The 21,423-nt window shown below is 39.2% G+C and overlaps 1 protein-coding gene and 1 long non-coding RNA gene across 7 annotated transcripts in view; one reads left to right on the top strand and one right to left on the bottom strand.

Annotated features, from left to right (window-relative positions):
- Positions 1–15,441, top strand: part of LOC135278673 (uncharacterized) — a 28,851-nt gene extending 13,410 nt beyond the window's left edge. Inside the window, exons 3-5 of the long non-coding RNA XR_010346128.1 lie at positions 8,219–8,473; positions 11,082–11,163; positions 13,239–15,441. This is a non-coding gene — a long non-coding RNA (uncharacterized LOC135278673). The remainder of the gene's footprint in view (positions 1–8,218; positions 8,474–11,081; positions 11,164–13,238) is intronic.
- Positions 1–21,423, bottom strand: part of NOL4 (nucleolar protein 4) — a 189,405-nt gene that overhangs the window by 150,919 nt on the left and 17,063 nt on the right. For 4 of the 6 annotated variants that reach the window (XM_064385243.1, XM_064385248.1, XM_064385237.1 and 1 more), the window contains exon 2: positions 1,874–2,023. In XM_064385243.1, the coding sequence (XP_064241313.1) occupies positions 1,874–2,023 (150 nt within the window). Of the gene's footprint in view, positions 1–1,873; positions 2,024–20,167; positions 20,237–21,225; positions 21,321–21,423 lie in introns of those variants that run through there. The other 2 variants (XM_064385258.1, XM_064385272.1) reach the window with 2 other exon arrangements.

A 21,423-nucleotide genomic window follows, 5' to 3' on the forward strand; every position in this document is an offset into this window, starting at 1 on the left:
TTACATATGTGAATCTTGTCACTGGGAAAGACAATTCAATGCCCTTGATAAATTAATATACAATTAAATGAATGCACAAATATTGCAGACTGACATAAACTTACATTTTGGCACCCTTAACGATGCAACAGGCTCACGTCTCAGTTGCAATAAAAGTTGACAATAGATGAAACTACTGTGTAAGCTACTGAACATACACAAATAGTTCTTCTCACTAAAGATACACTAGTCTTTCATGCTATTAACAATAAACAAATTTCTTATCTGACCTGCAATCATGGGATTCTTACAGTAGTAAATATTATACTTGGCACACATTTGTGGGATCATGACTTGAAGTGTTGTATTTATAGTTGGCAGCATTCCTTATAGCTGTATATTATTCTAAGACATTTGTGACCTATACCTTTGAACAGCCTACTAAGGTAAAACAAAATAGAAAGAGAAAGGTCAATGGAAAATATCACTTTTCTAATGCTTTCTGAAAGAGAAGACGAAGTATCAAAATGGCTGAGGTGCCAGGTGAAAATTAATTTAGAGTTTGTGTTAGATCACCCTGAAATAACACCCCAAGCCCTACAAAAGCACACCCAGATGAAAGATGTCTTCATTTGTCTATCTTAAGGTCAATACCTCTGGGAACAAATTATAAGAAATTTTGCCAAGAGCTTATCCCTCAACAAACCATCTGAAATAGCCTATAAATAAAATATCTGTGAAGGGATTCACAGATATAGAGAAAAGATTGCTATAAGGGTGAAAGAAACAGTAATGGAAAAACAGCTGTTTCTTACAGCCAAAATTTAATCAGAAACCTGGAGCTTCCCCATATTCTGGTGACCTCTGATGAAAAACAGCTCACATAACTGCAGGCTGTTTCTAAGATGAAGAACTGTGTTCAGGGTGATAGGTCACCTCAGGGCCGTGTCCACAGCTCCCTGCCAGCCTCATCCCACTGGGACCAGGGGGAGAGGTGCGCTCTGGCTAGGGGTGTGTGATGAGCCCTGGCTGGGCATCCCTGCCCTGCCACCCTGGGAGGGCCCCTGATGCTTCAGCAACTGGAAACAGCCGGGCAGGTGGGTCAGGATCACCCCTGAGTGTGCCTGGCACTATCACAGCCCTGCACATGGAAAGTTAGTCACCCAAATCCAGGCAAGACCATGCATTTTAAGCAACTTGGGAAAGTGTAACACGTTTCATTGGTTCTCCATAGGATCGCAAAGTATTATATTTGTGTCACTAAACACAAAAGCCATTTATAGCTATTTTAGGTGCATGATGCAATTAAAATTTTTTAAATAGTATTTTCTCTCTGCTCAGCCAGTTTATGCAGGAATGGGAGGTGCCCCTCAACACTTGCATTATTGTACGTAGTAGTTTTCCAGACCTTTGAATTTAGGACATTTACAAGTTTTCATACCATTAAACTATTAGGTATCACTTAGTCTGTGGCAATAACCTATAAGGCACCTTCATTTATATGCTGAAACACAGCAATCCATTTAGCCAAGTTGTGACAATACCTTCTAAGTCTTCTTTAACACTTCATCCTTTTAATAGCAAGTAATTAATACAGAACTATTTTAAAAATTGTGAAACCATTATAGAAAGAGTAAATTCTCTTCTTGTACCAATGAGAGAATGTCTAGTGAAGTCAGTGGATATGGCCCTTATTACACAGCAAACGTGATTTCTGAATCACATTAGTGCATGTTTTCATGCACTAATGGAAGATCTCTGAAATCAATTTGAGAATGAGGGTGTCAGTACTAATCAAGTTGGAAAAAACCCAAACAAATCTCATGCCATGTGACTAAACCCAAATAACTCACATTTTTAAAGAATTTTAAGCTGTTTTTTTTTTTTAACTTACTGCTTTATACGTTCTCTTTTGTCCAGCATGTTTTCTGATTTGTTCTCCATTGGGCCCAGTTTCAACATGCATGGAATAGATAATGTCAAAGAAATCTTCTACGACGGCCACCCGCCGTAAAGACAGCTTCTCATCGACACCTACTCCATCCTGAAAAGGGAAAAAAAAAAGAACAGAAAAAGTAAGGGAGACAAGATGAATAGACAAATTATGATAATCATGAGACACATTGTCCTTTTTTAGAAGGGAGTTAAAGATCCACTAGTATCGGAAGATCACCCACCATGCAAATAAAAGACACAGTATTGTAGGAAAGCTGTGTGACCAGAAGGATCACACAGACCCTTGCAAGCAGCCCATTTTGCCAAACCAGGGCATTTGGCCTCTTGATAGGAAGTGATCTTCCACTTCAGTATTTAAAAAAACAAACCAAAAACTATCTGTGCTTCTTTTCCTAAATGCAGAAACACGATTCAAAGGCAGAAGCTGTCCCAAACACATGGCACAAAAAATGCATTATATGGTTGTTAGCAAGGATGCAACAGCTCTGTTATTCTCTCACTCCCCAGTAAATCTGTGCTGAGAATTTCATAAAGGTGTTTAATAACAGGTTTTAATACAAAGAGCTGATTGTAATTATGAATATGAAGGAAGTTTTTATAAACAACTTGCCCTTGCAAAAATTGCAAAGACATACTATATGAAGACATACTACAATATGAGGAAAAGAAAGGGATGTTTTAAATATTTTCTACTTTTGCACACAGATGTCCAGTCGGAAGAAGTGGAAAAGTGAGAACACCTAGCATCTGATTTTCAAAAGTGATAGTGTCACAGTAGCTAAAGACTTCTGAAAAGAAAGTCCCCAATGTCTCTGAAATTAACCAGTGCAGTTCAGCTCCCACCTTTTTAACAGAACCATACACATGAGGTTTTGCTTGTTTTACAGCTGCCTATGGACTCAATTCTAATGAAGGAGCAGGAACTGGGACTCTCATTTTTCCACAGTAGACATCTATCAAGAAGGCTGCAGTTTGTAATAAAATACCAGTATGTGAAAAATAAAATAAGAATGGCCAATTCACTTGTACTCCAACACTGTATTTGAATTTAGATCTTTGGAGGCAGCAGTATACCATTCACTATGTATTTTAAGCAATAACAGTGTTCCAAACAGAATCTATTTTATAATACCATTACTGCTCATTCAGTTCATGCTACAACAAAACTGATTTACATGGGCACTTCTATGACAACACACATGCAATTATGGCTGCAGTGACCAAATAAAGACAAAGATGAGAAATTAAAAGATAATAATTCTGTATGACTCCCACTTGCTGTTCTCCCAATCAAAACTTCTTGCTAACCCACTCCACTAAGTTTGCTGTATGAGGACAAACGTGATTCATTTTTCTCACTCCCCCTACTTTTATTCCAGCCCACCTCAATTTTTCATATATTTCAAAGGAAGAACCCAAATAATCCCAACGGCTCCAAAGAACCCCCCCCCAGGGTGACGTAGAGGGGCTCTGACACGTTCCTAGTAGCAATGGAGAAAATGTCAATGCCTTTAGAGGGTAACCTTCTAAATGTGCATTATTCCAAGTGACAGTGGGTTAGGAGGTGTTGATACACTACCAGCCAGACAGGCTATGCCCTCTCCTGCTCTAGTATGCCCAGCTTTCTTCAGGGAGGTCCCTGCCCAAAGCTATATGGTCTCTTCCATTGTACTCTTGATCCCCAGGAGACAGATGGACCTGGACAGAGCCCTGGTACATGTGCAATGAAAGGACTGCCACAGTTGTGATGGAAAGGACTGTGTTGAGGCTTGAGGGTGAAAGAACATAAGAAATATGCAGGGCAATCTCCACCACAGGTTAAAGCCTCAGATATGCTGGGAACAGTTGCTCTGAGAAAGCTGCGAAGGTCCCAGCCCATGATCAGTCACTGACCACCAGCTCAAAAACCTGGTGGTGTTGTGACAGGTTTCGGTTTAAGAATCATTAAGAATTTACTATCTACCACCATTGCCTACTCTTTAAAAAAATTGCTTTAGAGATAGGGCCAACATCAAATTCAGATCTTTGCAGCTTTAATCTTTAGGGGAATTCACATGTGAGCGCTGTAGGGGGGACTATCTTCAATCATTATTTTCTCACCACCCAAACAGCACAGTGGGATCCCTGATGATTTCAAACACTCTTACTATGACGACAGTGCTATCTCACACTGCTCTCCAAATACTCAGAAGTTTATAGTGTTGATTAACTGACAAAGATTTAATCTGTTTATTACTAATTAGCTTTATTTTATGAAATTTCCTACTAGGGAGCTCTCTTTTTTAATTAAAAAGAAATGCATTACAACAATATTAATTTAAAACCTGAGATGCCACCTCAGCAGAGCTGACACATGCAAACGTTATGAATACTTTTAAAGAAGTAACTCAGAAATGAAACTCATTTTGCTGCTTTTGGTGGCCATAGTGTGCAGTGCTCTCTCTAATGGTCCTCCTACCTCCCTCCCCAGACGTGGACACCCAAAGGTTGGCAGGTATGAGCTGGGGGTGCTCTTGGAGGGGTATTTCTCCATGTAGCTGACTAAATCAATAAGCATTGATAGTACTTCTAAAAATACAGAGAAGTAAAATCCACAAATTGTCATGACTCCTAATTGAAGTGCTAAAAAATGAATACAAACTTTCCAATCCTTTTCAATCAAAAAGGGTAGGAAAGAAATGGTCTAAACAGAGTAGAAACTGCTTCAGGGGGTGTATATAGTTCAATATCTACATCTTTAACTTTATCTGACTTTATCTAGTGGAGCCTGGACATGACTGAGTTGGCTTTATCCTGCTTGGCGCTGTCTAAGACAATGAGGTAGATCTTGATTCAGAACCCCTGCAGTGCTGTAGAAAGTGCCAAGGTGCTGTGAGTGAGCTGTTTGCTTCATCCAGCAACACACAACGCTGGGCAGAACCGTAAGCCTCAGCGGCAGAAGCAACACACCAGATGAGTAGTTTGAATAAGGTAGCTACTTACTGACACTTTTGCTATTCCATACTGACATCCCAATAGGTAAAAAGCTGGGCAAATGATAAAACCTCAAATCTGCATTTAAACCATGAAGTCTCTGAAGTGGATGCAGTTGTACCAGGCTTTCCTGCCATATGCCATTATACTACACTTTTATCATGAAATTGCTATTTTATAAAGGCATTAACAAAGCAGCTCTGCCTTATAAGCTGACTTTGGGTAAAAATTTTCACAGTGCCTAAGGGGACAGGTTTTTAGCTTCAACTAAGGCTAAAAAAAACCTGAATGAGAGAATGCATCGTAATGCTATTCCCATGACTGAAAGGCTATGAAATGTCCACAAGGGAAAGGACAAGTAATAGGCTTAAACCACAGAATGGGAGATTTACATCAGACATTTGGAAAAACTTACTATTGATGTGGATAGTCAAGCTCAGTAACAGTTTGCCTGGGGAGGCTGTGGGATGTATGTCATAGGAGGATTTTGAGACCAGGTTAGGCAAAAAATCTGTCAGGGATACTATGAGTAAATCCTGTCTTGGGTAGGCTAGATATTAATTGAGTTTTTTTCTTGATAATTCTAGGAAGCTTAAATACCACTTTCAAAGTGAGTTGGGTAGTAACAACTCTGGAATAGCAAGAAGGATATTTATAAATCACTGAGGTATTTTTAGGACTTTCATTCAGCACAGAAAGGGTCCAAGCCTCACTTTCAAAAATTACTTAGGAATGGAAGCCTCACTGAATGATTTACCTCCAGTTTTGAACTTAGACTCTCAAATCTTTCAGGCCATTTCATCCCTCTCCTTTCAGCCATCACTGAGGTGTGCCGTGCCCTGTCCTAAACCAGTCTTCTCAGATGCCTCTCTGGCCACCAGCTGTGTCACACACTGACAAACTACATTCATCCCTATAGCTGATGGAATGGTTTCAATCTCTATCAGTGAGATTTTACTTCATTTTAGCTTTTGCATTACAGTTTTTCCTGTTTAGTCTTTGTTTTATGCATATCCAGATATTTTCCTGTGTTCTTAGCATACGAATAAAGAAATGTTTCATTTCAGCACTACAAAATCCATTTGTACTCTGAGATTAAAGTTGTTTCCTTGCAGGTTTTTTTAAGATATCTAGACAAAGAATAAATTTCTGAAGAGAAGTGAATTTTACAGAGAGTTGTGCACCTCGCAGAAAGCGCTAAGGATCCCTGTGAAGCAGGATGGTGAGGGAGACAGGCAGTCTCTTTCATTGAGGTTGAATCTACAGGACTTGTCAGAGTAAAGAAAGGAATAAAGTTTGCCAGTAAAGCAAATAGATAAAACTCTTAAGGTAGCAAAAATATCTATTAAGTGAAAGGTTGTCATTTTTATAGTTACTTTGCAGAGGAGAAAATAATTTAATACAAGCCTTTAAAATTAATGCCACTGAAACAAAAGTGCTTGTAATTCTTTGCTGCCCCATCGCCTGTTGAAATTTCTAGGAGGAAATAGGTGTCATAAAACACTCTCTTGCTTTGTGAATGAATATAACTATCAGCATCCTGACAGTGTTTGAAAAATATTCCTATAAAGACATGATAGATGGAAATAGAAAATAAAAGGAAAGTCTTGGTTGATAGTTTTACAGAAAATGTTCAGGTCTATAAAAACCTCTGTTGTAAAAGCATCAAAGCCAGAAGCACCTACAAAACATTAGGAGTAGATGCAAATAATGCACCTAAATATTTCATCGCATAATATAAATCACATATAAATCTAAGACTGCTTTGAATGCAGAAATATGATGTGTAACATTTTTCTCACATAATCAGTTCAGACAGCAACAGAGTTAAAGCTCATTTATGTCCCCACACCTCTGCTGACTCGTACCACATTTTGAATTTCCCCTGGATTAGAAAAAAAGTCTTTTGCTGACTGAAATACCGTACGCTGAATTAACAAAAGTTTTGCTCATAGTTCATGCATAATGAGCTCCTGACATGATTTTCTGTAGATGTTTTACTCCCTCAGGGTTCAAGATACAAAAATTTTCAATGGAAAGTGCTAGGAGGAAGCAATGGTAGTTGATGTATAACATCTCTGTCTGCAGAAATAATTCAAAACAAATTAACAAATTGAAAATCCCATTTTACATTATTTCCTTTTTCTGCTTGTTTGGTAAAATAACTGTAAAATATATTGATATTTTAAAATAGGGATGAGCATTTTATAATGCCTCTTATTCCCATAGAAATGAACAAATTACTTTAATCAACCCATGTATTTGAACTCCCAGGTTATGAGTACATCCATTTGAATATCTGACTCATTCCTGTCAGCACAGAGAAAATCCACAAAGAGCAAAAGTTATTAGTATTTGGTAGCTAAAATAAATAAACTGATCATTTCTATCCAGTTACAAATGGAAAATGTCTATAGTAGCAAAAGGGTTATTTATTATTTGAAATTTACAGTTTCTGTTCCTCATTATATCATTTTTGAACAGCAAATCTCATTTTTTACCAGCAGATGGAGACAGGAAAAATCAGAGTTATATTAAAACAGATCCACCAGAACCATTTCCAGCTGACAAGTTCTCCCTTTAGAAAAAAACTTACACTACAAGAACTAAACAAATAAGCTAGGCCATGGCAGCAATGAGTCAAATTAATTGTAGGCATAGATCATGCAAACAAAGAGAATAAAGTGAAGTAAAATGGCAAATTAATTTACCTTTGAGACGAGAGACTAAAACTAAATAACAGACACAAAGATTTGTTGTATTATGAAAGCTGAAGGTGACAAAAAGTCCTCTTACTGGACTGGCTCGAAAGGTGAGTTCAAAAAAACCAACATACAAAATTAATACTGAGCAGAAGTCCATTTCTCCTTTATCTCTTGAACTGTTCCAGATGATGGGAAAGCACCAAAGCCAAATCTCTGTCCATAAGCAGTGAGGGGTGAATGCTGGGTGCCATATAAGTCTAAAATATCCCACCCAAAAGGGCTATCCTACTGAGTCATTTCAGGTGAGACCATCATCTGGTGTGAATGACTCGCTCCATCAAATTAAGCTCTATCAAGAAGAGGGAATGGGTTGTGAAACTCAACGCGCCAAGTTGTAAAAGGAAGGTCTGTCACCTGTCTTTCCTTACAGCATGGTAAAATAGGCCCAGAGATTATTTAATGATACACAAAATATTGTCAAGGGTATTTTCAGAGGTCCTTTTGGCATGAATAGGATTATAACCTGACCAGTGGTCTCTACAATAAATATGTAATGCTGTCTCCATACTAAAGCGCAAAAACTTTTCTTTCTCATCTTTCTTCAGAAGTGTATATGGATGGCAAGAGGTGGAAACTGATGCACAGGAAATTCCACCTGAATATGAGGAAGAACTACTGTGCAGTGACCATATAATGGAACGGATTGCCCAGAGAGGGTTTGGAGTCTCCCTCACTGGAGATACTCAAGAACTGTCTGGATGTGACCTAGTGCCATGTGCTTGAGAATGACCCTGCTTGAGCATGGAGTTTGGACCAGATGGCCACAGTGGTCCCTCCCAACCTGACCCACTCTGTAAAAGGTAACTTTATCATCAGTGCAGAAAATATTTGAACTAAAACATGGAGTGCATGTACTGACTCTTGAGTCTTCTACCAACAAGTATGGACATGGAAAACAAGAGATAATTTCAAAAAGATGCCTGCACTCAGAGTCTTGAAGGAATGGAAGGAAACCCAGTGAGGAACACAGGACAGGGAGAGCCCAGTTCACTCTTCACAGTTAAGAGCTGCTTCTTAACTGAGGTCTAGATACCCTTTTCCCTCAGCACCTGATTATTTTTTCCTTTGATGTTTAAACATTTACACAATCCTTCTGAACAAAAGCAGGTCAGAAGCTGGGTCACACTTGACTGTTTGTGAAGTTTGGTTAGCTGCAGGCTAACCAAACACCACAAGCTGGATCTCCATCAGCAAGCAGGTCACTGTAGGAGCAGCACATCTGCAGGGCAACGCATATGATACCAAGGAGCTCATGCCACACCGTAAGCATCTAACCTGGACCTCTGCAATGGGAACAATTCTGGTCACAACCCAGTAGGTGCATGTCTATCAAATACCAGTTTTCTGTCACTGAAAGGAATCTGTTTATATACTGAAAAAATATTACAGTGTGAAACAAAGCCCAGCAAGCACGGTCAGAAGCTTTGTTTCAAAGACACACGCATTTTCCAAACTAAAATGCCAATATAAATGCTGCCATACCTTCCTTAATAAGGCAACAAGATAGGATTTTTCACGCACACATATTGTGGTGAACATTACCCAAAATGACGAGAAAGATGCGTAACTATCTAGCTCATATATACACATATAGCCCTGGTGTGACTCAGGAGATCAGAAAGAAGCTGAACAAATACTTATTCTGAAACAGCTCTTATTTGCCACATTAGTCCTTCTACAGGCCTCCCTCTCTAGCAAATTCCTGCCTATTTGGCCTGTTAAAACAACAGATGATGCTTCCATCATTATAGGCAGTCTGATATCAGCTGGTCCTTTTTCTTTTATTTTTTGACAGAGGAAGAAAATTAATGCTTTATTCTGTCTACAAGAGTTTGTTGAGTTGGTGTAGTTAGTACATGAAAAAGTAACCCAGGCACTACATGTATTATATTGAGTGAAATGTATGTGACAATTCCAATTGAACCAAAGCTAGAACTGGACAGAGAGAGAGAGGAAGAGCACATATAACACCTGAAGGGGAATGGCAAGTAGCATTTCAAAGTTGAAAAATTATGGTCAATTTATAATAATAATAACAATAACAAAACAAAATCTGAAAATTTTAAAAGAAAGCAATTTTTTGAATTACATATTTTTATTAACATGAACTTAACTATAATTTATTTGCAAATTCTTCATTTTCAGAAATTGTCTCAAAAAAAATTTCTGATCTTAGGAAGTTTCAAAACAGGCCTGGTTTGGTTTTTTTTTCCTGAAGCTTATATTTTAAAAGAGAAGAAATAACTGGTTTGTTGTTTTTGTTTTGTTTTTTTTTTTTTGATAACCAGATTGTATTATTTCCTCTTCCCTGAAGGATACTGTCTCTTTTCTAATGGGTTAGTATTATATTAGAAAGAATTAAGTTTTGACATTGAAGTTGATTTTTTTTGAAAATATTCATGACAGGTCTAGAAACATCCAGCACACTTCACTTGACTCTTCAAAGTTGCTGCTTGGTAAGCAGCTGAGAGATAATAAACCTAGCTTGGACATCAAGAGTAACTGAACAGAGCCAAATCTAACTGAAGCCTTTTTGTTTAAGTTCATATTCATGACCAAAGTTTTAATGTGTGTATTCCTTCTTCATGACTCATTAAAGAATTCATCTAGGTATAAGGACTTTCTGTAATATATTTTCTGTAATATAGAGTTCTAAGAAATTACAGATTTTAAGCTTAAAAAGCTGTCAACATTTCAGTTCTACCACAAAACAAGATGAAAGTGTGTGAAAATTCATCCAATTAAAGTAACATTTTATTATTTTACTGAAAGTAAAACTGACCACAGAGGTAAGTATTAAGATAACTATAAGATTTCTCTTAAGACACTAAGAAAGTTTCAAAGATATTCTGAAGCTGGAGGTAATCTTTCCCTGTACAGATTTCTTCAGCTGCTGAAAAAACTGTAAACACGCCATCAGATTAAGTAAAAAAACTGAAGGACAACAACTCACTGAAGCACAAGTGTCCACTAAGTGTATGAATACTGAAATGACATTGTCTTTTTCATGTCTTTCTACTCTTCATACATTTTATCTGATAATTATATCTGCCAAGCTGTAAACCGTTGCTCCAGGACTTTTCCAGAGAAGACTGCAATGCCAAGCTAAAAGCTTGGCAGGGGAACTGCCTTTTCAATCGCACAGCTAATCTGGAAAGGTCAGCTACTCCTGGTGAGTGTTTTAAAGCGAAGGGACTTCGGCTCCCCACTCCAACAGCTCAGCACTGTACAGTGATTTCCATGAAACTTTCTTTCCAAAAGTTAGTAGCAATTATAATGTATACAAAACTTAGTTTTATTTTAGTCTTAAGATAGATAGTTCTGCTGAGTATGAAAAGATTTGTTTTTCCTGAATAAGAAATACAAGGATAAACCAACTAATTCTCCTCAATTTTTTTTTTACTCTAGGGGATTTTAAAATGAATGGGCGTGAATCCTCGTGTGGGCCTGCTTAGTATGTTCAGGACTTTTTCCTAAATTATAAGATCAGGTATTGTCATCAGTTCAGAAAAAAGAAACGGACAAGTTACTAATTAAAAGTTAACTTTTAACATCATGCTCCAAAAATGAACAATCTCTCAATTATAATTTAAAGTGTGCTATACTTTACAGGTATTCAAGCACTAGGGGAATGCAATGTAGATCTATAATGCCACCTTTTTTCAGACTGATGAAATGCAACTACTGTACACCAAAAGTAACCTAACACTAAAGTGAAGCTTAAAAAATAACTCATTATCCCAAAGTGCTGCCTGTGAAATTATGTATATTAAATATATATTTTTTTAAATTATATTCCAAATACTAATAAGTCTCTGATGTAAGGGTGTTGGCAGAGGGAGCTTTTTTAATACATAATGTGAAATGCAAGTGCCAAGTGTTACATACTGCAATGAAGTGCCAAAAGCATACCACACCACAGATCAACCCTGCACAGTGACAAAAGGTCTGAATTTAAAAAAAATGCTTCAAAATCCTAGTTAATTGGTAAAATATTCAAAAAGTCAGGGAAAGAGGTAGAAGCAGAGGACTGCTGATGGGGTATAATAGGTCTGTGTCTAGGTCTCTGGCTGCAACTCTAACAAGGGCTTTTGCTCCTAAAGTTGCTTCCCCCTTTTGCCTGCTGCCCATGGCAAGAAACAACCTTGGGGTGGCAGGGAGATGAAACTGTGACCTTATCTTTCCTATCAATGTTTCTGCAACAGCTGTTCCCTTGCACATACAAAATGGGTTCATGGTCTCAGCACAGCTCCCAGAGGACAGCTGTCTCCATCACCAAAACCACTGCTATGACAGCCCATCAGGTGCCATTAATTGGTAACCTCATTAACGTCATCAGTAAAGACACTGGGGATCAGATTTCAAGCTGCACTGGTGCTGTACAGGCAGCTTAAGGTATGGAAAGCATCGGTGGCTTTGCATGACCCATGCACAGCTTCGGTGCTGATACAGCCTCAGCACTGGCTCAGCAGCCTCACTTGCAAGGCCAAGTGCAGAATAATGACAACTGTCCCCAGCTCCAGTGGCAAAGGGGACAGGAGTCTCCAGGGCACCCCTGTTCCGCATGTGGCCTGGTTCTCTGACATTACCAACGTACTTCCCACACTGGAAAAAAGCTGCTTGTTGCAGGGAGCAAAGAGGTACTTCCCAGACTAAACATTCCTAGAGCAAAAATTAACAGCCTCTAATGGAGATCCCTCTAGATTTCTGCAAGGACAAATGAGCAGATTATGAAGGGGCTCTCTGTAATTGCACAGGTAATGTTACTTGGCCAGGGACAGAGGCCACTGGGGACTCAGGGTCATACCAGCACAAGCAGAATGCAGGGTCACTGACTTCAACCTGCATGGCATCTCAGCAGCAGCACTGTGCCAGCCTTGATGATGTACAAACATCAGCAAAGTAGGAACTGTAGGGGTTAGGGTCTGTTCTCAGATGTAGCAGCACAGTACCCAGAAAAATCAGGCAAAACATTGAATACACAATCTCTCTACCAGGATTGAAACAAAAGTAGTAAATATCATGTCAGATATTGGCAATAAGTTTTTGGGGCTGCCAGCAATGCCATGAGCCAAGTATCTAACCATGTTCTTCAGGAAGATTCTTCATGGAGGGGTATAAAAGCTATCTTTCCAAAAAAGACAGGAAAAACACAGAAGTTTGTTCATCCTTCCTCACACCTGAGGGAAGGCTTGTACCCTCAAAAGCATCATCAAATTAAATTAATTGGTAAATAATGAATATTCTTTTTTTTTTTAGTTTCATTAATATTCATATGTGTGTGTGCACAGATCAGGTTTTATGAAATTACCTCTGCAGGCTTATGCGGGGCTCTTAAATAACTTATTTGTTGAGCTTTTCTTTAATTAAGATACATTTTCCCAATTCTATCACTTTTTTCACTCCTGCAACACTTTTTTCACTCCTGGGTAACCTAGGCAAGAACAAGTGCCAGATGCAAAAATCTTGTGTTTCTGTGAGGAAGCACTGTTGCAGATAGTCAGATTATTTACACTACATTTTTTTTCCTTTTCCTCTTCCTTCCTTCCTCAACCATAAACAAAGTCTACAGCATGAAGAGGCCAATCCTTGCCAGCAGAACCAAGTTTTGAAAAACACTGCTCCACCATATGTTCAGTCCTGACCAGCGTGATAGTTCGGAAGCTGACATCTGCAGATGGGGAGTTCATACCACCATTCAGCACAAACATGCTGCTACTGTACACTGAAGTCAATACTAGCCAGACTTTGCTTAGGAGAAATTTTCAACACTGATCTACAGTTTCACCTTGCCAACTAATTTTTGTTACACTGATGTAAATGAAATAGATATAAAAAGAATCTCAGAGAAAAATGGTGGCGCTGATTGGAAAAGGGAGTCCCTGCGAATCCTTTTGGTAATCTCCTTTAGAGGGAAAACTCTTCTGTATCAGGTATTACATTGAAGCTGTTGGTGTAACAGAAAACACTTTTTAATGTTACATATGACGGACCTTCAAGAAAGCCCACTAAACTCTATTTGGCCTGTAGGGTCATGCACTACAAGGATACAATGACCTCAAACAGTTCCCTGAACTGTTTTAAAGACCTAGTTAACTCATTTTTTCTCTGAACAAGATATATCAAACTTGCAATAAGCACAGTATGAACCAAAGTCTTTCTTCCCTTTTCTGGTGCCCTTCTTAAAGCAGCAAGAATACTCTGCTTAAATGTTTGTGGGAGTGACATTGGTTCTTCTACAGAAGCACTAAGATAAAATGCATTTTCCCTGCTACTTTTAATTTTTCTCCCCCTTGCTCCTCTCTCATTCCCTCTGCAGTTCCTCATGCAGTCCAAACACTTTTTCCAGGGCTTAAACAGATTTATGGCTAGCAATTTCCACAGGGATTGTATGCATGTTCTCTCAGGCATGCCCAGGCACCAACACTCATCAGAGGGCTGGAAATCAAAATCTGTGTCAGTTGTGCCACCAGCAGTGAAATTCCATGAGTTCATATTTGTTGTGTCCCTCATTCATGCCTTTACTGTATAGCAGTGCCCTTCTTCAAAAGGCTGTACCTAAAGCCTCTGTGTGAATTTTCTTTAAAATGTTCTGCAGTCTTATCTCCTGTGCACATCTACCATCAATTATTAAATGGGAGAGTAAATGGAATCATTTTCCTTTATTATGTTGCTCTGAAACTGAAATGGACAATGTCCGGACTGCAAATTCATAGTAGAAATAGGTTAGATGTTCAGTTATATGAATTTTACTCAGAACTTTTCCTGCATCAAATGTGGAGCATGCCTGAGTAGCAAACAGTTCAAAACAATGGTAACTACAACACTGACTTTGCAAATTCTGTTATACTCAGTAAATTGAGCTTTCTAATTTTTATAGATATTAGCAACCTAATTTCTTTTTAGTGTACATAAGAGGTACATCCCACTTCTGATCACTAATTATGCTGCCCACTACCCCAATTATTTTTCTAACAGAATTAAGGGAACAGCTAAATAATGAAGGGGATCATTATTACTTCAACACTACTGCAAGAGGTGGTGTTTTGAATAAGTGGGTAACCAGATTTGCCCAACATCTGATGCATGATGAAAGACAAGGAATCAGAGTATTTGCAAGTTGAAGACTCCCTATTAATGAGATGCTTGCAAGTCTCTGCCTTAATCCAGGCATGCCCATGAATTCACTACCATACACTAAGCTATGCATGCAAATATATATATTATATTATATGATGATATGAGATTATTATATATAATATTAGTAAACATATAGTACAGTTGATGAAAGAAAATATGCAAATGAAACAGTCTGCTGTGTCTAATAAAATTCATGCTTATTTTGTCATACTTACAATGGGTAATATGCAAACTATACAAAGCTTTGTCATTAATAGTACAATTCTGTGCTCAAAACATGAACCAAACACTATATTAACAATTCTCTGTGAGCATGCATCCTTACTTACACTTTCTCTTTTTATATAAAAAGAAGAAAGTTTAACTTCCTCAGTTGTTTATAAGACAAGGAAGAAGAGTTGAAATACAGGATTAAAATTCAATTATGTTTTAAACACAGTATAATGATTACATTATTCATGAAGTTCAGAAGAATTTGGTGATCTGTCTCCCAATATCTTAAACTACTGTGTTCAAACTGTATCAAAAGTGTAGTTCACCAGTATTAAGAGACCTGTGAATTTTCTCACTCACCTGTATATATTGGCTGTATTAGCACTTGGATGCCTTTGGTACTGACAATAAAATTCTCTTCCTCTCATGACATTCACATTATGTGTACAACTTGACTGATGGATGTGCCAACCAACCTACATACAGCTGGTTGTAATTGACAGTTTAGCTTGAATTTGTCATATGGGTCTCTTGAGCTGGAAAGTACTATAGAGAATTAGGGATAGGTGAAAGAAAAATCAAATGGTCATTTAGTCCATCCCTGACAGAAAAGGGACTGTCTTCTGTTGCTCACAATGTAATTTCTTATCTTGTCATAAATTACTCATCTGATCTAGGTTTCATCTGAGACACTATTTTACAGACTAGTAGGGTTAAACACAGAAACCTTGGCTGAGCCTATACCAAGAGCCCACCACAAAAGCTTTGCAGACTGCTGTGCTGTTGCTTCTTAGTTATGTTCACTTGGAGCACAGGCACAACACTAACCCTCTCTAGGACTCATTGGAGAATAAAGTTCCTCTGTCATACTAGATCATGGCTGCTAAGAAGGCATTAGCAAGGGCCTCTTGGTGGCAGTGAGAAATAGGTGATCACCTCCCTAAGGCCTTGTCATGTCACTGCCTTGTTTCCAGCTTATTCCCCAATTCCAGAAGCCCAATTTCATCTCCTACCAAAAATAGCTTCCCTTGCAAGGGGTTCCAGCACATTCTTTCTTCACAAATAATAGCACAATTTAAAATCCCATTGAAGAATCACAGAATATTCTGAGTTAGAAGGCACCCACAAGGATCATCAAGTTCAACTCTAAAGTGATCACAGGGATCACAACCCTGAAAATATTAACAGCATGTTCTAACCAGCATAGCTAATTTCAGGATAACATTGATTTTAATAAACTATGGCTCAATCTTCCAAACTGTCCTATTCTCCCCAAAATGATGCTTTGCCTGCAAAGGACTAGGGGCACACCATCATCACTTTCCATTCCTCAGCAAACGCAGAGATCACAGTTTCACATACACATCAGAGATGGCTACAGTTATAAAGCTTCAAATTTATCTCACAAGGAAAGCCAACATCTGTTTTCATCTTGCTGACAACATGAACAGCAATGTTTTTATTTTGCTGAACAAAACATTAACAAAGACTGAATTTTCAAGTGCATATTTTGTTCATTTATGCATCGATTCAAAATTAAACTGCAACTTCTGATATACTGCTATACATACAAGAAGCTGCAATTTGGTTGTCTCAAACTTTGACCATTTCTTTATGTCAGATTTGAGTCTTCCTGGACTACATTTCCCAAGACACACCACAGGGATCACATGTTTTGTGAAGCATTTCGTAAAACCAAGGATGCTAGTGTAGTAGAAATTCTTGTGTCACACCTCTCTGTAAATATATTACAACTACTCATTTGCTTACAATTTATAGGAGCCACTCGCTCCAAAAACACTGAAAAGGCTTCAATGCACTTGCACCAACAGAGTCAGCTATGAGGACTGAGTATATACTTCATCTACATGATTTAAGCCTTGACTGCTCTAAGAAAAATATGTTATTACTTTATTGACAAACCACATCAGCTACCCAAACCACATACAAGGCCAGTTGTAGGTAAGGTCTAAATTCAAAATTGTATGTCTACAACTATCAAACCAGCATGGATCACCCAGAACATTATTAGAAGACCATACAGGCAAGCCCTGTTCTGTTCTGTGCAAATAGCCTATTACAGTACTGTATTTTGTGTGCTACAGCCTTTGAAAGGAAATGACACAGTAATTTCCTGTCAAATCAAATAATTTCTAGCATAACTTTTCATTGGGGGCATTCTGCATGTATCCTGAAATTTGCTTTCTGGGGAGACAACAGGCACAGCTGCACATCTTCTAAATATGTGTGCTTTGTTTTCATGTAGGAATATACATGAAATTAAATTCAATTTGATTCACCAGTATTTTACTGCCATGGCAAGCTGCTAAATGTAGCCTAGGAAAAATGAACACACCCTTGAGGTAGCTGTCACCAGCTGATACAATGAGTTTAGGTTGGGATTTCATTCTGTATCTGGGGTTTTATCCCATCCATCTATTCCCTACTACTGCCCTTTTTCCATCTTGTTCAGTCATTTTTAACAGCAACCCGCCATCTGAGAGTACTTCACAACACAATGCCATAATTACAGTCTCCCCCAGGGGTCAAGAATATATTTTACTCTTTTTTTTTTTTTTTGACAAATACATTTTAGGACTTCAGATGATACTGCAAAAAAAATCTTTTTGCATTTCACTTAGATTTTGGATGTTGATGTAAAAAGCATTGCTCCATTTCATTTTTCCTGCTAGATCTTCTGCACAGATGCTCCTTTTTTTCTTCCCCCCCTTTTTTTTTGTCTCCTTGTTTCTGCTCATATCTTATAGATGTTCCTTCTCCATCCAGTGTATGTTTCAGCCTATATATTCACTGAAATTTTTTAAAACTCCATTAAGACAACAGTGTTCAGTTGAGCAACTTATTGTTTGCTTTCATCCTTCTCAGAACTCAGTTATACAGAGCATCACGAGTTACAAAGACAGACTCATAGAACCACAGAATGGTTTGTGTTGGAAGGGACCTTAAAGATACTCTAGTTCAAATCTCCCTTCCAATCCCCCTTCCATGGATGGAGATACCTTCTACCATATCAAGTTGCTCAAAGCCTCATATAACCCGGCTCTGACCACTTCTGGGGATGGGACACTCACACTGCCCTGAGCAACCTGTTCCAGTGACTCATCACCATCACTGTAAAAAATCTCTTCCTTCTGTCCAATCTAAATCTGCCCTTTTTCAGTTAAAAAAGATTGCCCCTTGTTCTGTCACAACAGACCTGGTGAAAACTCCCTGTCCATCTCCCCTGTAAGTGCCCTTCAAGTACTGAAAGGCTACAATAAGCTCTCCCTGGAGCTTTCTCTTCTCCAGACTGAACAGCACCAACTCTCTCAATGTCTGTCTTTGTAGGAGAGGCGTTCCACCTCCCCAGTCATCTTCATGTCACTCCTCTAGACCCACTCCAACATATCCATGTCTCTCCTGTGCTGTGGACTGCAGTCCTGGGCACAGCTCTCCAGGTGGGGTCTCATGAGAGCAGAGCAGAGGGGTGGAGTCACCTCCCTCAACCTGCTGTTCAAACTGGGGGTGATGATTGCAATCAAGTCAACTGATGCTATATCAATTCTCTGAATTGTGAGTTATGGGTGCTGCAGTTACTATAGCAATTTATTATGCATTTTTGGTCCCACAGAAGTCAACCTATTACTCTTAAGAGGCCAAAAAATAATGGCATTGATGTTGCTTTCACATTTGATCCTCCTGTGCTGCTGTGTTGCTGCAGAAGGAGTGTCTCCCAGTGAGATGGGACCTGGGAAATAGGGTCTTCAGCAGGTTCACTAGAATGCCCTCCTTCTCCAGTTCTTACTTTATGGTGCAGCATACTCACACAGCTTTTTTCAGGTTAGCTTTTACAATATGATTTGTAAACTTTAGAAACTGAAGCTTCTAGACTCCCCTATTATGAGGCCGAGTTTTATATAATTTAAGATGAATTCAGTGTTCCTATCTCTATAATTAAATTTGTCTGGTTTTGTTATTTTGAGCACCTTCAGAATTTTTTTCAATGGGCTTACTAGGCATTATGTTGAAAGGATTCTGCTCAAATTATATCGTTCATTCTCTCACTTTGTTTTAAGGATAATTAGTTAACTGATATTTGAATTAATGAAATAGGGTATGGAAAATCACTAAATTGCCCTGAAAAATCTTACCATTTAGGAAAAAAACCTGCTTTTTTATTTCCTGTCTACAGAGTCCACTTGGGACATTTGCAGAGTTTAAAGTGGAAGTTCTCAAACATGAGAGACCATTTATTCCTTAATAAATCAACAGTCTCTAGAACCACACTAACTACCCACACTTTATATACTCATCAATCAAAAGGCTGATAATGAAATATCCATGGTCCTTGAGAGATTTTGAGAACTGACAGGGAGTTGTTGCTAAGACAATCTTTTCTGTGTAGGGATTGCTAAAGGATTTTTGAATGAGGGGGTCTTAAACACAAAAGTAGAATTTTTATGAGCATTTGACTGGAGATGGGATTTTTAAAGAAAAAATTACAAACACCATGGGACTCACAATGAAATAGTAACAGTTGATAAGACTCCATTTTTGAGCTACTTTAATATCTATAAAGAAAAAGAAAGCTTCCAGATCTTTTTTGACATTGACATCTTTAGGATACAGATACAATTTTGTGGTTAGTTTTTCATGAAGTAATAAAATTTTTATTTTCATGTGTGATATTACTATTGGTCAGATATTTTACTAACTTTTTAGGTCCCAGAAGCATTTTCTTAAAGACAAAAGGAGTCCTCCAGCTGTATTCTATGCCACACAATCCAGCCTTTAGTGAAGCTGATTAAAAAAAAAAGTTTTGTCTCGTTATGGCTAAAAGAAAAACCTCTTCTGGTACTTGGGGCTAAAGACGTTCCTCCTATCTACCCACTCTCCCCAGTTTTTGGGCTGACCCATTGGCTACATGGCAGAAGGGACCCACAAATCTTCCTCAGAGGAACAAACCTGGCTTCAAAACATATGATAATATTTGCATATCAGGGGCCTAAGTCCATGTTTTCCTACCACAACCATATGCAAATGTTTTTATTGCCTGTAATAGCCAGTATAATACCTTGAGGGCCAAAAATGGAGCAACACTATTTTCAGTAACAGCTGTAACTATTTACTATGCTACATACCATACAGCCACCTGCACATGGTAAAAAAGCACCAGGGCTGGTAGCAAGACATGTCTCAGGTGCTGGGCTCTGGCAAAAACAGAAAGCAACAGTGAACACCAGCAGTGGCAGTGGCACTGGCACAAGGTTTTATTTCCATTCCCTGCACCTCAAGTCACACCAACCATGACACATTGTTATTCACAGCAAGTATTCATAGCTGCCATGATGATGCACAGCAGGGTCTTATGTGGCTTCACGGTGAATTTTCTTAAATTTGGGGCTTGTTTCCAAACTCAAGGGCTTCTTTAAGTCAAGGTCATAGTTCCCAAGGCCCATGCTGTCTGCAGGCTACACGGCCATGGTGCAGGTGCACTGCAGGTGTGCAGGACAGCTCCGATGCAATAGGTACCAGCTGTATCACTGCATACACACCAGCACCCATGCACAGCAACACAGGAACAGGGCTGGCTGGAGCTGAAACACATCCATGGCTGCCCACACAGCTCCTCTAACAGAGGAGGGCATCATCAGCAAGTCCAGAGGAGGGCCACAAAACTGATAAGGGGACTGGATCAAAAAAGATGGGCTGAGAAAGTTGGGGCTGCTCAGCCTGGAGAAGAGAAGGCCATGTGCAGACCTCACAGTATCTGAAGGGGGCCTACAGGGAAGCTGGAAAGGGACTCTTCATCAGGAATTGTAGTGACAGGACAAAGAGCAATGGGTACAGATTGAAAGAAGGGAAATTTCGGTTAGGTGTTAGCACGAAATGCTTTACTGTGAGGGTGGTGAGACAAAGAAACGGGTTGCCCAGGGAGTTTGTGGATGCCCCAACCCTGGCAGTTTTCAAGGCCAGCCTGGAAAAGCCTTGAGCAACCTGGTCTAGTGGGAAGTGTCCCTGGCCATGGCAGGGGGTGTTTGGATGATCTTTAGGTTCCACCCAACCTTTAATATGCCATGATGCTATCACCCATCAATCTCCAGCATAATGCTCCCCGTGCTTGCAGCAACCACTACGCCGGGCAGGCACAGGGCATTCAGTGCACTGAAAATAAACTGGAGACGATGTTTCACCGTACCTCACAGCATTCCCTGCCCGCACTGGGTGCAGGCACAAACCCCCCCCCGCCTCAAGTCACCCGCAGCCCTTTCCCTGGAGGGCGGGCACAGCCCGTCCGCCCGGGATGCGGCATTGCGGGGGGAGCGGGCCGAGGGGCGGCGGTGGCCGCACAGGTGCTGCCGCAGCCCGTCGCCATGGGAACGGCGCTGCTGAGGGC

This window comes from Passer domesticus, chromosome 1 (assembly GCF_036417665.1).
Source record: "Passer domesticus isolate bPasDom1 chromosome 1, bPasDom1.hap1, whole genome shotgun sequence".
Lineage (NCBI taxonomy): Eukaryota > Metazoa > Chordata > Aves > Passeriformes > Passeridae > Passer > Passer domesticus.